At 50.8% G+C, this 13856-nt stretch overlaps 1 protein-coding gene across 30 annotated transcripts in view; it reads left to right on the top strand.

The window, feature by feature from the left end:
- PHLDB1 (pleckstrin homology like domain family B member 1) overlaps window positions 1-13856 on the top strand; it is a 50828-nt gene that overhangs the window by 35628 nt on the left and 1344 nt on the right. For 14 of the 30 annotated variants that reach the window (XM_030828967.1, XM_030828966.1, XM_030828961.1 and 11 more), the window contains 10 exons: window positions 1020-1160; window positions 1305-1407; window positions 1880-1924; window positions 2589-2883; window positions 2968-3058; window positions 5211-5357; window positions 7342-7458; window positions 7710-7812; window positions 12788-12873; window positions 13043-13075. In XM_030828967.1, the coding sequence (XP_030684827.1) occupies window positions 1020-1160; window positions 1305-1407; window positions 1880-1924; window positions 2589-2883; window positions 2968-3058; window positions 5211-5357; window positions 7342-7458; window positions 7710-7812; window positions 12788-12873; window positions 13043-13075 (1161 nt within the window). The remainder of the gene's footprint in view (window positions 1-1019; window positions 1161-1304; window positions 1408-1879; window positions 1925-2588; window positions 2884-2967; window positions 3059-5210; window positions 5358-7341; window positions 7459-7709; window positions 7813-12787; window positions 12874-13042; window positions 13076-13856) is intronic. The other 16 variants (XM_030828984.1, XM_030828986.1, XM_030828987.1 and 13 more) reach the window with 3 other exon arrangements.

Genomic DNA, 13856 nt, shown 5'->3' with positions numbered 1-13856 from the left:
CTGGAACTAGTGTGTCCTGGGAAGAACTGCCAGCATTTTGTTCTCCTGGTCTCTCCAGCAGTGACACTTGGAAGCAGAAAACAAAGGGCAAAGACTCTGAAGTGACAGCCTAAGCCTCCTCAGAGTTGCCATGGAGGGCGTGGGCCTACCTGAACCTGCAGCAAGCAACTGACCATGGGGTGGGAAAGGGGGCTGGGCTAGTCTTCTCCTCAGGTTTCCTCCACTGACCTGCTGCAGTGCCTAAGATTGACCATTTAAGATCATCCCTTGAGTGAAGGCACTGCATCTGTAAGACTGTGACCTCAGCTAAAATTTCATGTTTCCTTGGGGAGGAGTTTGATCATGTAAGTCTTCTACTGTGTACCCAGCTGGTTAGAGACTTTAACGTGTTTTGATTCTCTAATCATCATCATAGGTCTTTGAGGTAGATGAAGTTAACTCATTTTATAGATGAAACACTGGGGCCTAGAGAAGATAAGTAATCTCTCCAAGGCCACACAGCTAGGAAGTAGCAGAGCTTATGCCAAGTCAGGGTTTGTGACACTAAAGGCCATATTCACCACATGCTAGTGCTGCAGGGGAGCTTGGCCATTATTTAGTCTAGTCCTACCCCCTTTTGCAGATAAGGAAGCCAAGGCCCAGAGTAGGGAGGTGTGTGGCCCAAGGTCACACAGCCTGTTAGTGGCAGAGCTAGGACCAGAGGGAACCCAGCTTCTAGTTGGTCTCCTGCACAACTGCCTGACTGACATTAAATCCTTGCATGGGTCTGTTTACAGGTCTTTTCTTAGACCCAGGGTTGGGCTAGGGATTGGCCCAGGGAGGAACAGCCTGGAAAGGAGAATTGGCAGCTGCCAATAGCATCTGGCCGTTGGGCTGGCTCAGGAGGCTTGTTGTCAGAGCCAGAAGGCCTCAGAGGCCTAGTGCCAGGGCGGTACGTCAGATCACAGCAGACTAGGTGACATGGGGGAGGTGGCCAATGGAGGAGCCAGAAATCACTGGGCACTATCTTTTCTTTCCAGGTTTACCGCTCCAAGATGGATGGCGAGGCCACCAGCCCCCTTCCCCGGACCCGCAGCGGCCCCCTCCCCTCTTCCTCTGGCTCTTCCTCCTCCTCCTCCCAGCTCAGCGTGGCTACCCTGGGGCGTAGCCCCTCCCCAAAGGTCTGAGGACAGTGGGTGGGGCTGCACATGTGGCTGGGGATGGAGACTTCCACGCTGGGAAGAGGCCAAGACCACCCATAAAAGCCTTGGGAATTGGGGTAAGGGCCTTCTGAGCCCAGGTCCGAACTCTCCATTCCTCTGCAGAGCGCTCTACTCACCCAGAATGGCACGGGCAGCCTTCCTCGCAACCTGGCAGCCACACTGCAGGACATCGAGACCAAGCGCCAACTAGCTCTGCAGCAGAAGGGTGAGTGACTGCCCTGCCAGCCCACCTGCTCTCCTAAGGGGACCCTGGGTAGTTGCCATGCCTCCTCTATGCTCACACCTTTCACAGGATGTTTTTCCTTTAATTGGGATCTAGGCCAGAGCAGAAAGGATTTAGAGTGGGTACCTAAAGAAGAGCTTCCTGGATATTTATCTAAAGCCTTCAGGGCAGGAGACTAAGGGCTTAGGGGGCTGTGACATCTTTCCTAGAGAGCCTAGCCAATAAGGGAACTGCTTGTTGACCTGAGTCGGGTTAGACGTTGCCCTCTCTGGAGGCAGGGGATGGATTTGATGACTTCTAGAAATGGGTGCCTGAGATATTGGCTCTGGGGACCCAGGAGTCCTTGTTGCTTGTGTGCAATTTGGTTGTTTTGAAAGCCCATGTCTGTGCCTCTCTCTCCTCTTACCCCCTCTGTGTCTCTACCGTACCCTCTGCCCGGGGTCCCCCACGCCAGTCGAGTCGCTTCCCGCCGAGCCCCTCCCAACCGACGACCCAGCAGGTAGAACGTTGGTCATAGAGGGCATTGCTTTGGCCAGGCAGCCCCTGCCCTGGCATCAGCATGATGTGTCCTGCCCAGGTCCCCACTGCCTGCAGGCAGGGTCCCAGGCTGAGCTGGGTTGGGGTGTCTGCTGGCCTCACCCCTCCAGCTGGCCTCTCTTCTGCCCTCAGCTGTGCTCTACCGTGTCTCCCTTGCCTTCTTTCTTGCGTTTGTTGCTTTTGCTTCTGCATTGCAGGGGGGTCTGCATTGGCATTCTGGGTGCTCATGGGGTTTCCGCCATCTCTTCCTTCTCCCTTCTCCAGCAGGCAGGGTGGGTGCATGTATCCTGCCTAGACCTACTTAGGCCTTGGTTGTGAGCTGGAGCCAACTGGCTGTCATGCTGCCCCGGCACTACTTGGGTAGGTTTGGTGTCCTATGTGGACTCAGGGTGCGAAAGAGCACTGAAGCCAGACTGTGCATCTGTGGCCGGTTGTGCAGGCGACTGAAGCATTGGCAGAGCAGCCAGGCCTGGAGCTGCAGGGGCCTTAGGGAAGCCGCGGGGAGAGGGGGCTGCTCTGTGTTAACCTCTCCCTGCTTGCCCCTCCCTCTGTGTGTTGTGCTGCCAGTGGCCTGCTCTTTAGCTGGGTGGGGAGCCCACTGTGACTCCCATCTGTCCCTCCTTCAGGACAACAGGTGATTGAAGAGCAACGGCGGCGACTGGCTGAGCTGAAGCAGAAAGCGGCAGCTGAGGCACAGTGCCAGTGGGATGCCCTTCACGGGGCAGCCCCCTTCCCAGCGGGCCCCTCGGGCTTCCCGCCTCTCATGCACCACTCTATCCTACACCACCTGCCTGCGGGGCGGGACCGTGGGGAGGAGGGTGAGCACGCCTACGATACGCTGAGTCTGGAGAGCTCTGACAGCATGGAGACCAGCATCTCCACCGGGGGCAACTCGGCCTGCTCCCCTGACAACATGTCCAGGTACCCCCGACGCCTGGGCCTGCAGCCTCCCTCAGCCACCGCCTCAGCTCCTTGATGCACCTCCTCTTCCCCTTCTCTCCCCAGTGCGAGTGGTCTGGACATGGGGAAGATCGAGGAGATGGAGAAGATGCTGAAAGAGGCTCATGCAGAGAAGAACCGGCTCATGGAGTCGAGGGTGAGTCTGACCTGGATCGGGGAGGCAGAAGGTGTTGGGGCACAGAGCTGCCTACTGCATGTCAAGGGCCTGTGCTCCACCCCAAGCCCTTCCACCCACATTAGCCTTGTCACATTCCCTTGGGGTAGAAAATGTTTTAAAAGGTTGTATTCCGGCTGGGCGCGGTGGCTCACACCTGTAATCCCAGCACTTTGGGTGGCCGAGGCGGGCAGATCACGAGGTCAGGAGATCGAAACCATCCTGGCTAACACGGTGAAACCCCATCTCTACTAAAAATACAAAAAATTAGCTGGGCGTGGTGGCAGGCACCTGTAGTCCTAGCTACTTGGGAGGCTGAGGCAGGAGAATGGCGTGAACCCGGGAGGCAGAGGTTGCAGTGAGCCAAGATCGCACCACTGCACTCCAGCCTGGGCGACAGAGGGAGACTCCATCTCAAAAAAAAAAAAAAAAAAAAAAAAGGGTTGTATTCCTCAAACAGGCTTAGGGAGGCTTGGTGAGATTACAACTTCATAGCTCTTAGGAACAGGGAAGGCAGCACAGTAACCATTCTCCAACCAGTAATTTCCTGTATGGAAACTTCCAGTTTTTGCATGTTTACTTTTGTAGACTTTTTGGCAACTACAGGAATTTTGATTCCTGTCTACCCGTATGGCAGGCCATTCCTCTTGGGGCTGATTAGGAAAAGCAGGAACTATGGGTGAAGTATAGACCAGAAGAGGAGGCAGATGTCCAAGTCAGTGTAGAGGTGTTGGCTGGGGAGCCTTGGGAGCAGAGAGGGCTGACAGCTCCTTCACATGGGCACGGAGCTGGGATTCGGCAAAGAGGGACCCATGGTTTATCCTGGGCATAGGCAGGCTGATGAAATGTGTGCCTAAGAAGGAGGATAAATAAAGGATCTGCAGAAGCTGTTCTGTGTCCACCATTCAAGGCACTCTGCATATTTGAGATGAGAGTGGGACGCAGAGAGTAAGGTCAGCAGTTTGAGGGATTTAATAAAAAACAGATACTGACAGTCTGAATGGAGGACCAGCCAGAAAAGAATGCCTCCTATCTTATTTATGTCTAAGTATGGCAAATGTATCAGCATCTCCTGGCAAATGTGGGGAAAGGAGATTCTGCTAAGTTTTGAGCTGGGAAGAAATAGTAAATGGGAATTAATGGTATAGGAGGTCTTTATTAGTAACTAAGACATATAAAGCATCACTGACATGCTCTGTATTTAATTATTTGTTTTAATGACTTCTAAAATCCTATTATAGTGGCTTTTATAAGTTCAGTTCTGACCTTAGTCTCTAGTCACTTTTTTCCCATAAAGTTTGAAGTTCAATAGCAAATGTTTCTAATTTGAATTTTCAAAAGGTCTTCAGTTAGTGATTGGGAAAGGACTATATATTAGCTGTCAAAAAAAGTTGTCTAGATAACTCATGTTCTGAGGATTCAGATACAATTGTAAGAGCCCCATTTATTTTTTGAGTGCTTTCCAACTGGAATCAGTGATGGGCATTTATATACATGATCTAATTTCATTTTCACTATAATTCCAGGAATGGGCATTCTTAACTTCATTTCACAGATGAGGCAACTGAGGCTTAAAAAGTTTAAATGGCTGGGTGCGGTGGCTCACGCCTGTAATTCCAGCACTTTGGGAGGCCAAGGCAGGCGGATCGCCTGAGGTCAGGAGTTCGAGACTAGCCTGGCCAACCTGGTGAAACCCTGTCTACTAAAAATAAAAAAAGGCAGCTGGGCGTGGTGGCAGGCGCCTGTAATCCCAGCTACTTGGGAGGCTGAGGCAGGAGAATCACTTGAACCTGGGAGGCGGAGGTTGCAGTGAGTGAGATTGTGCCATTGCACTCCAGCCTGGGCAACAGAGTGAGACTCAGTCTCCAAAAAAAAAAAAAAGTTTAAATGATTTTATCAGGATCACAGAGCCCATAGTGGTAGCGGGGCCAGGGTTTGAAGTCAGGACAGTCATGCTTAAAGCATTTCTCTTTAACCAGCCAGGGCTCTTGGAGAGGGTGGGCTTTGAAGATGATGCCTCCTCATGCCAGATTACCCTGAGGTGGATGCCTCCTGCAGCCCTGCCCAGGTGTGACGAGGGCCAGTCAGGGGAAAAGGATGGCCATAGGTGCTGACCTCTTGGCTTTGGGGGCAGGAGCGGGAGATGGAGCTGCGGCGGCAGGCCCTGGAGGAGGAGCGGCGGAGGCGTGAGCAGGTAGAACGGAGGCTGCAGAGTGAGAGTGCCCGAAGGCAGCAGCTGGTCGAGAAGGAGGTCAAGATGCGGGAGAAACAATTTTCCCAGGTGAATGGGCAGTGGGGCACAGTGGTGGTTGGCTTGACGGTGAGGGCTGTAGAGAAGTGGGGAGATCCCAGGGTTTCTGTGTTGGGCTGTAAAACCTGTTCTGCTCCAGAAAAGATTGCTGTTGGCTTAATACTAGCAGAATTCTACCTGGGACTCATTGACCCCAAAACAGACCCACTAGGACTATTCAAGTGTGTGTGTGTGTGTGTGTGTGTGTGTGTGTGTGGTGTGTGCTGGGGTAGTGGGTTGTAAGGATGTGGCAGGCCACCTTGCAGACATCCAGGGTCAGAGAAGAGGGTCTGGACAGGCATCCCAGAGATGGGAGCTGGTAGTCAAGAATCAGAGTGGCTTGCCTTGGCCTCTCTCCAGGGCCTCAGATCCGCTTCATGAGCCTGCACTGCACCTTCCCTTCTGCTTCCCCTGCTGCCCCTCTTGCATGTGGAACTTCAGGGTGTGCTGGCCCACACCCAACAGGACCTTTCAGCTCCAGTCCCCACCATCAGTGGATGACCTCACTCTGACTTTTGGTTTACATCTCCAAGACAGAATTGTACTAGTTTCTCTTCAGGACAGAAATCCTTCCTTGCCCAAAAGCCAGCCCTACCATTTCTCCTTAAACAGGAGACTTGAGCAGAACAATTGAAAGCAGAAGGAGAAATTGGTTTGGGCTGGGAAATCTGCCCATGTCTCTGATCCCAAATCCTAACCCCTACAACCCCCCATGAGAATCTGTAGGACTTAGGCTGTCCCTTCTGATTAGGTCTCTGTAGGCTTCCCCAGGTTGGGAGTCCCCTGGAATCTTTCCCAAGCAGTGATCACAGTTCCCTCATTTCCTACAATGCAACAAAATAAATCCTAAGGGATAGGTCAACTGGATTGGGTTTGGGAAATAATGAGAAGGGGCTGGGCACAGTGGCTCACATCTGTAATCCCAGCACTTTGGGAGGCCGAGGTACACAGATCACTTGAGGCCAGGAGTTCAGAGACCAGCCTGGCCAACATGGCAAAACCCCATCTCTACAAAAAATACAAAAATTAGCTGGGCGTGGTATCATACCCTGTAATCTCAGCTTACTCTGATGGCTGAGGCATGAAAATCACTTGAATCCAGGAGGTGGAGGTTGCAGTGAGCCGAGATCATGCCACTGCACTCCAGTCTGGATGACAGAGTGAAATTCTGCCTCAGGAAAAAAAAAAAAAAAAAAGCTCTGTGAATTTTACCCCTGTGGTTGGAATATTTGTAAAATGCCTTGTTTTGGTTTCCCTTTCCTGCTTCAGTCAGTGACTGCTCTGGGAGTCTCTCTTCTAGCCCCTGTCCTGGGGCTCAGGCATTGCTGCAGTGGCCACTTGTGTCTGGTGTGGGAGATGGGTAGAATCAGCTATCTGTGGGGTCGTGTGTTGTTTTTTTTTTTCTTTAAATAATATGTGATGTTTCCTGGCCATTTTAATGCTCTTCTGGGAAAGGAAGAGTAGAAAAATATTCCAGTTGACTGAGAATTCTAGTTAGTATCAGAGGTAGAGTAGACCTTACTAATTATCTAGTTCAAAGCCGGTGTTTTACATGGAAGGAAACTGAGGCCCAGAGAAGGGATGTGACCCAAACAAGGTCCCACGCGAAGTCGGAAACTAGATTTCTTATTGGACTTTTCTTCCCAGAGCACGTTCATATCTGGCCTCTTGCTTTATTCTGTTGGGCTCAGGAGGGAAAGGAGGGGCAGGGCAAGACAAAGATGCCGTGTCTTGGTCATAGGTGGGAAAACTGAGGCACAGAGTGACTTCGCAGTTTGCCCGGCCCTAGGTAGAGTCAACGTAGGCATGGTAGGTCTCCACTTTTGCCATAAGCCCTATGGAGCCAGAGTGACCACCGTGGGTTAGGGAGGCATGATGTCAGGCTGTTGGGGTTTAGAAGTGAAGCCAAGGGGCCTGGACAGGGGAATAATGAGGAAAGAGAGGAGACTCTCCTGACCCTCCCTCTTGCTCCCAGGCACGACCCCTGACTCGCTACCTGCCAATCCGGAAGGAGGACTTTGACCTGAAGACACATATTGAGTCATCAGGCCATGGTGTTGATACCTGCCTGCACGTGGTGCTCAGCAGCAAGGTACAAGGCGTGTGTGACCCTGGGGTGCTGGGGAGAGGGAGAATCCCATGGTGAGAGGCACCTCCTGGGTCGTTGGAATAGTGGCATCAGTCTCTACCCTCACCTAACCAGATCTCTGTCCCAGGACCTGGTGTGCTGGCCTGAGGAAATGTTGGGGACAATCCCTCATGAATACAGGCACAGGTGATGGCACACACTTAAGGCTTAAGGGCTGCACATTTGGGTCCTTCCTTACTCCTGCTTCCCACCAGGTCTGCCGTGGCTACTTGGTCAAGATGGGCGGCAAGATTAAATCATGGAAGAAGCGCTGGTTTGTCTTCGACCGGCTCAAGCGCACCCTTTCCTATTATGTGGGTGAGTTCCCACAAGGCCACTCCGGGGGCCAGCCAGGATCCCTGGGCTCTGTTACCCACGACGGCTGGTCTTCTAGAAGGAGGCCAAGCTTCCAAGTAGGGGACCAGAGTCTTGGGCTGGGCTTTGCCCTCCTTCCCTGAAAATGTACACAATGTACCTGGTTCACCTCCATTTTTGTGTTCATTCATTCATTCCTTCATTCAGCAATGTTACTAAGCATCTAGTAAGTTCCAGGCACTGTTCTAGGCCCTGGTGATGAGTAAGATGGCCACAGCTCTCTCATGGAGCTTATAGTCGGGGAAGCAGACAAGAGTTATAACCATGCACAATGGGTATGCTGATAGGAGACATCCAGGCACTGCAGGAGCATGGGGTCTTATGGTCGGAGTTGGGCTGGGAACTCCTGCTTGGACAAATTCCATCAGAGACTCCAAGACAAGCAGTTGAACAGTGCCAAGGAGTGCTCAGGATAGCCCAGGAACAGGCCGACTAGACCCTCTTGCTCTCTCAGCTCTCTCCGTTCCAGCCTCTAGCCTAGTTTCCCATCCCTGGAATCCCTTTATACTTTTCCCACTTGGAACGTGGGATGCTGTGTTATACCCTAGTCAGGAGGAGGTAAGGTATGCTGCAGTAACAAGAAGTCATAAAATCCCAGTGGCTGGACAGGTGCAGTGGCTCACACCTGTGATCCCAGCACTTTGGGAGGCCAAGGTGGGCAGATAGCTTGAGGCTAGGAGATTGAGACCAGCCTGGGCAACATGGTGAAACTTTGTCTCTACTAAAAATACAAAAATTAGCTGGGCGTGTGGCATGCACCTGTAGTCCCATCTACTTGGGAGGCTGAGCACGAGAATTGCTTGAACCCAAGAGAAAGTGGTTGCAGTGAGCCAAGATTGCGCCACTGCACTCCAACCTGGACAACAGAGTGAGACTCTGTCTCAAAAAAATAAATTAGAAGGCCGGGCATGGTGTCTCATGCCTGTAATCCCAGCACTTTTGAGAGGCCGAAGCAGGCAGATCACGAGGTCAAGAGATTGAGACCATCCTGGCCAACATGGTGAAACCCCGTCTCTACTAAAAATACAAAAATTAGCTGGGCATGGTGGCACGCACCTGTAGTCCCTCTAGCCTGGTGACAGAGCAAGACGCCATCTCAAAAAAAAAAAAAAATTGAAAAGGAAATCCCAGTGGCTTACAAGTACTAGGCTTCCTTATGCCCAATACATGTTGACTGCACATTGTGAGTTGATGGGAACTCTGCTGTGCATCAGCGTTGTCTTTGCTTCAGCATGCCTTTTGGGAACATTTCTGGCCACAGTGGCAGAGGGAAAGAGAGGCTTAAGTGAGCCCGGCCTTGGTATTAAATGTCCTAGCTGGGAAGTGACACACATCATTTCTGTCCAGAAGTCATAGATGGGGCTGTCTGCCAGTCACACAGCCTCACCTAGCCACACAGCTGGGAAGAGCAATCCTGCTAGGAGCTCAGAAGAGGGGAAAGGGCTGCAGAGTTTGGTGCCAGAGATGCTCAGGTCTGGAGTGCCCGCTTCCCCACTAACCTGGTCCCTGATCACCTGCTGGCCCCTCTAAGAAACCTTCCCTGACCACCCTGGGTCCTGGGTGTTTTGAGGAGGCAGGAGAGACAGAAGCACAGGTGTCCCATGTTTCTCTCTGGGCCAGGAAGGTAGAGGGACTAGGGACTTTGGAGAGGAAGAAACATGCCTGGGGAAAAGAGTTCCATTTTAGGCATGTTGAGATTGAGGTGCCTCTGGGACATCTAGGTTTAGGAGGATGGTCAGGATTAGAGGTGGAGTAATAGTTGAATCAGGTGGAATAATACTAACAGCAGATCACCTTTACCAAGCACTTGCATGAGCCAGGTGCTGTGCTAAGCACTCTGCATGCATCATCTCATTAATCTTTGAAATAATCCTATGAGGGAAACACTATTTTTATGTCATTTTACCGATGAGGAAAATGATGCTCAGAGAGATTAAGTAAATTGCCCAAGGTTCCACAGCTCCTAAGAGACAGAGATAAGACTGAACCTGGGCAGTCAGACTGCAGAGCAGAGAAGAGGGGAGGGAGAGGGCCGAACCCTGGGGCAGGCCTACCAGTGTGGGGAAGGAGAAAGAGGAGAGACCAGCAGAGGGAGAAGGGGCAGGAGACAGGAAGCCAGCACTAACCACATGCCAGGTGCTGGGCTGGTGCTTGGCATATGTGGCCTTAGTTAGTGCCTGTGGAACAAAAGGAGACTAAGTTCAGACGGCAGGAATAGAAATGGGAGCAGAAACAGGGAAGGAAGCCAGCCAAAGGAGCAGACATTCACAAGCAGGAGGTGTCACCAGCAGTGAGGGATGCTGCAGGAAGGCCAAGAAAGATGTGGCCCAAAGGCTGTTAGACTCAGGGATGGGAGCTTGTCAAGAGAAGGCTTTCTGCTGTGCATGGGGCCAGGAGCCAGATTGCACAAGATTGAGGATAGGTGGGTGGTAAGGAAGCGGAGGCAGGAGTGTGTTACTATTTCCTGTGAAGGAAGGGATGGGAGAGAACAGGGGCTGGAGGGCTGAGCAGGCCCAGAGCCAGGCAGGGATGGTCCTTTCCCAAGGAGGAAATGTCAGAAATGGGCCTGTGGCTGGATAAGGGCCGTGGGTGCCTTGCCTGTTCTGCTTGGACCCTCTTCCTGCCAACTCGATAGAAACCCCCTCATTGCATGGAGTCCAGATTACATATTATCTCTAGGAAGCCTTTCCTGACCCCACCTTACTAGGAGTGATTCCCACCCTCCTCTGAACTCCTGCATTATCCAGCATCCGTTTTTCCATGTGACATCAATCCAGGAGTGTAATGATATAATAACAGTGCCACGTTATGTGCCACACACTGTGCTGAATACCTTAAATGTGTTCTTTCATTTAATACTCATGACAACCTGTGATGTGTAGGTGGTCTCATGGGGTTCCTAGCCACGCCTTTACTAGCTATTTACATAGCTGTGTGTCTGTATTTTCCTCCCTGTGAGATTGTAGTTTCCTAAGAGAAGGGTCTGTGACTTCTCTCTGAATCCCAGTGTCTAGGACTCATTCTTTCAGTATTGAGTACCTACTGTGTGCCAGGCACATAGTTGTTTGTGTTGGGGGAGGTAGACCATGAATGGATAAAGGAGGATTCAGATTCAGCATAAGTTCTATACAGAGGAGCATCTGTGCTGTGGGAACACAGGAGGGCACAACTGTGCACTGTCGTGGTGACATTTTGCAATGGGTCTTGAAGATCGTTTAGGAGTTTGCCAAGGAAATGGGCTGGAGGAGACGGTTCCAGCACACAGAGTGTATTATTAAGGGAACAGTGAAAAGCTCAGACAGGACTTGGGACTCATGCAGGGCAAGGTTGTGATACAAGGCTGGAGGGACATGTTGGCAGCAGTCCGTAAGTTGCCTTTACCAAGCCACAGAGGTCAGGGAGAGGAGGAGCACTCGGGGAGGAGCTTACTTCCAGCTGGCATCATTGAATTTAGTGATTGGCATGACCTCTCCTGTAGGACGCAGGCTCACTGTTAAGGATGTCAGCTGTAGCATCTGAGCAGTGCCACAGACAAGTTGGCCCAGGCCCTGTGCTTTCCCTTGACAGGGATCCTGCCCCTTCTCACTGAATGGTCACCTCTACTCAGGTAGTTTGCCCCTTTCCTGCCACCTCTGACCTCCAGAGGCTATATGCTATATGTATATGCTAACTGCTCTGTACACATCAAGGGAATGTGCTTCCTATCTTTTAAAAAAAAAAAATAGGTAAAAGTATTCATATAGTTCAAAAATAAAAAATATATAAAAAGGTTTAAATTGAGAATTATGCCCCACCCACTACAGTAACTACTTTTATTAATCTCTTGTGTATCCTTGTAGAGTTTCTGTAGGAGAATGTAAACAAATACTTTTTCTTGCATAAAAGGTGGCATACAGTACATTCCTTTTTTACCTCCTAATGTGTCTTAGAGATCATTCTATATCAAATTTATCTATATCTAGACATTATATCTGGGTATAAATTATAGGCTTATTTCTGAGTCTATATCTGTATCAGATATTTCTTTCTTTCTCTCTTTTTTTTTTTTGAGACAGAGTTTTGCTCTTTTTGCCCAGGCTGGAGTGCAGTGGTGTGATCTTGGCTCACTGCAACCTCTGCCTCCCGGATTCAAGTGATTCTCCTGCCTCAGCCTCCCGAATAGCTGGGATTATAGGCATGCACCACCACACTCGGCTTATTTTTATATTTTGAGTACAGACGGGGTTTCACCATGTTGGCCAGGCTGGTCTCGAACTCCTGACCTCAGGTGATCCACCCTCCTCGGCCTCCCAAAATGTTGGAATTATAGGCATGAGCCACCGTGCCTGGCCTATATCATTCTACTTAACAGCTGTATTTAGTCTTCCATGATGTGACACACACTAACTTATTAACCAGTCTCCACTTGGTAGATATTTTGGTTGTTTCCAATCTTCTGTGACTGTAGACAATACTATACTTAATAATCTTGTATGTGTTACTTTGTATATGTGAAAGAGAAATTCTCCTAAATGTAAGCATTGGATCAAAAGATAAATGCCTTTCTAATTTTGATAGACATGGCCAAATTGTTCATAAGGGTTTTACCAATTTATACTCCCACCTGTCGTTAGACTGCCTCCTTCACCATAGACTTGCCAAAAGTGTGCTTTATATTTGTTGTATGTTTCTGTCATTGGGGTAGGTGAGAAGTGGTATCTCAGTGGAGTTCTGATTTGTATTTCTCTGTGATTATGAATGAGGCTGAGCATTATCCATATCTTTAGGATTCTGTATTGGGTTCTGTTTGGGGGTCTTGGGAGACTAGGATCTTCACCCCATTTCCCAGATTTGGAAGCTCAGGCCGTGAAGCTCCATGTAAATGGAGCTAGACCTGAAGTGTGACCGGCTCCATAGCCCACCCTTACTTGCTTTGCAGACAAGCATGAGACGAAGCTGAAGGGAGTCATCTATTTCCAGGCCATTGAGGAAGTGTACTACGACCACCTGCGCAGTGCAGCCAAGGTCAGGGGTGGAGGGCACCAGAGGGGGGCCAGAGGGACAGCCATGGGGAAGGGGTGGCCTGGTGGGGCTCTGGGAGCAAAGGCCTCCAGCCTGCCCTCTACAGAGGCTCCAACCCAGTCCTTGTTGTCTTTGTCAACTTTCTCTTCCTTTCTCCCTCTCCCCTTCCCAGAAGAGGTTTTTCCGCTTCACTATGGTGACTGAGGTACCCCTCCCCACTTAGCTGTAACCAGCACATTAACACCTCCTGTACCCCACTCATCCCTGACCCTTGACTCTCCCCTTCACCTCCCTCCCTTCCCCCAGGCCCAAGGGAGGAGCAGAAAGCAGGTTGCAAAGAGCAAGAAGCTCCTGTGGGCTTGGGTGCCTCCCTCTCCTTGTTGCCTCCCTCATGGAAATGACAGCAGGATGTCTCCCCATGGGGGTCTGGTGATACAGAAGGGATGGCCGGAAGGGGTGGAGGGGACCCTTAAAGACTAGATTTGATAGGGAGAAATTGATAAACAGGAGATATTTGAGCCTGGGGCCTGTTTCCCTAATGCAAGTCAGCCTGGTGCCCACCCCAGTCCTGATCTCTGCTCCTCTGGGGTCCCAGGGCCTAGCATCCTACTTGTAGCTTTTTGTATCTGCCCCTGTTTTGCTGAGAGGAAACTGGTCCTCACTGGAAAAGCCTTTGTGTTTGATCCTCTTGATACTCACTTTTGAACCTGGGGTGCCAAGGACCAGTGCCCCCCTTATCAGGGTATAGCTCTGTCAGGGTCCAGGGAGTTTAAAGAGCCCAGAACTGCTGTGGTGTGAGAAGGGAACATTTCAGCCTGGGGCTCACATGGACTGGTGGGATCTAGGCTGTGGGCCTATTTAGGACTCAGTCCTAAGCTCCAGGGCTTTCTAGGGGCTGGGAGGGGAAAGGGCAGATAGGGAGGCAGGTGAGAATATTCCTGGGCATGGGTGAGCCCCATCTTAGACCTTCCTCTCTTCCTTTGGCA

Source organism: Nomascus leucogenys, chromosome 15 (genome assembly GCF_006542625.1).
Source record: "Nomascus leucogenys isolate Asia chromosome 15, Asia_NLE_v1, whole genome shotgun sequence".
In the NCBI taxonomy this organism is placed as follows: Eukaryota; Metazoa; Chordata; class Mammalia; order Primates; family Hylobatidae; genus Nomascus; species Nomascus leucogenys.
Note: the sequence above shows the minus strand (reverse complement) of the source record. Positions and strands in the feature narration are given on the sequence as shown.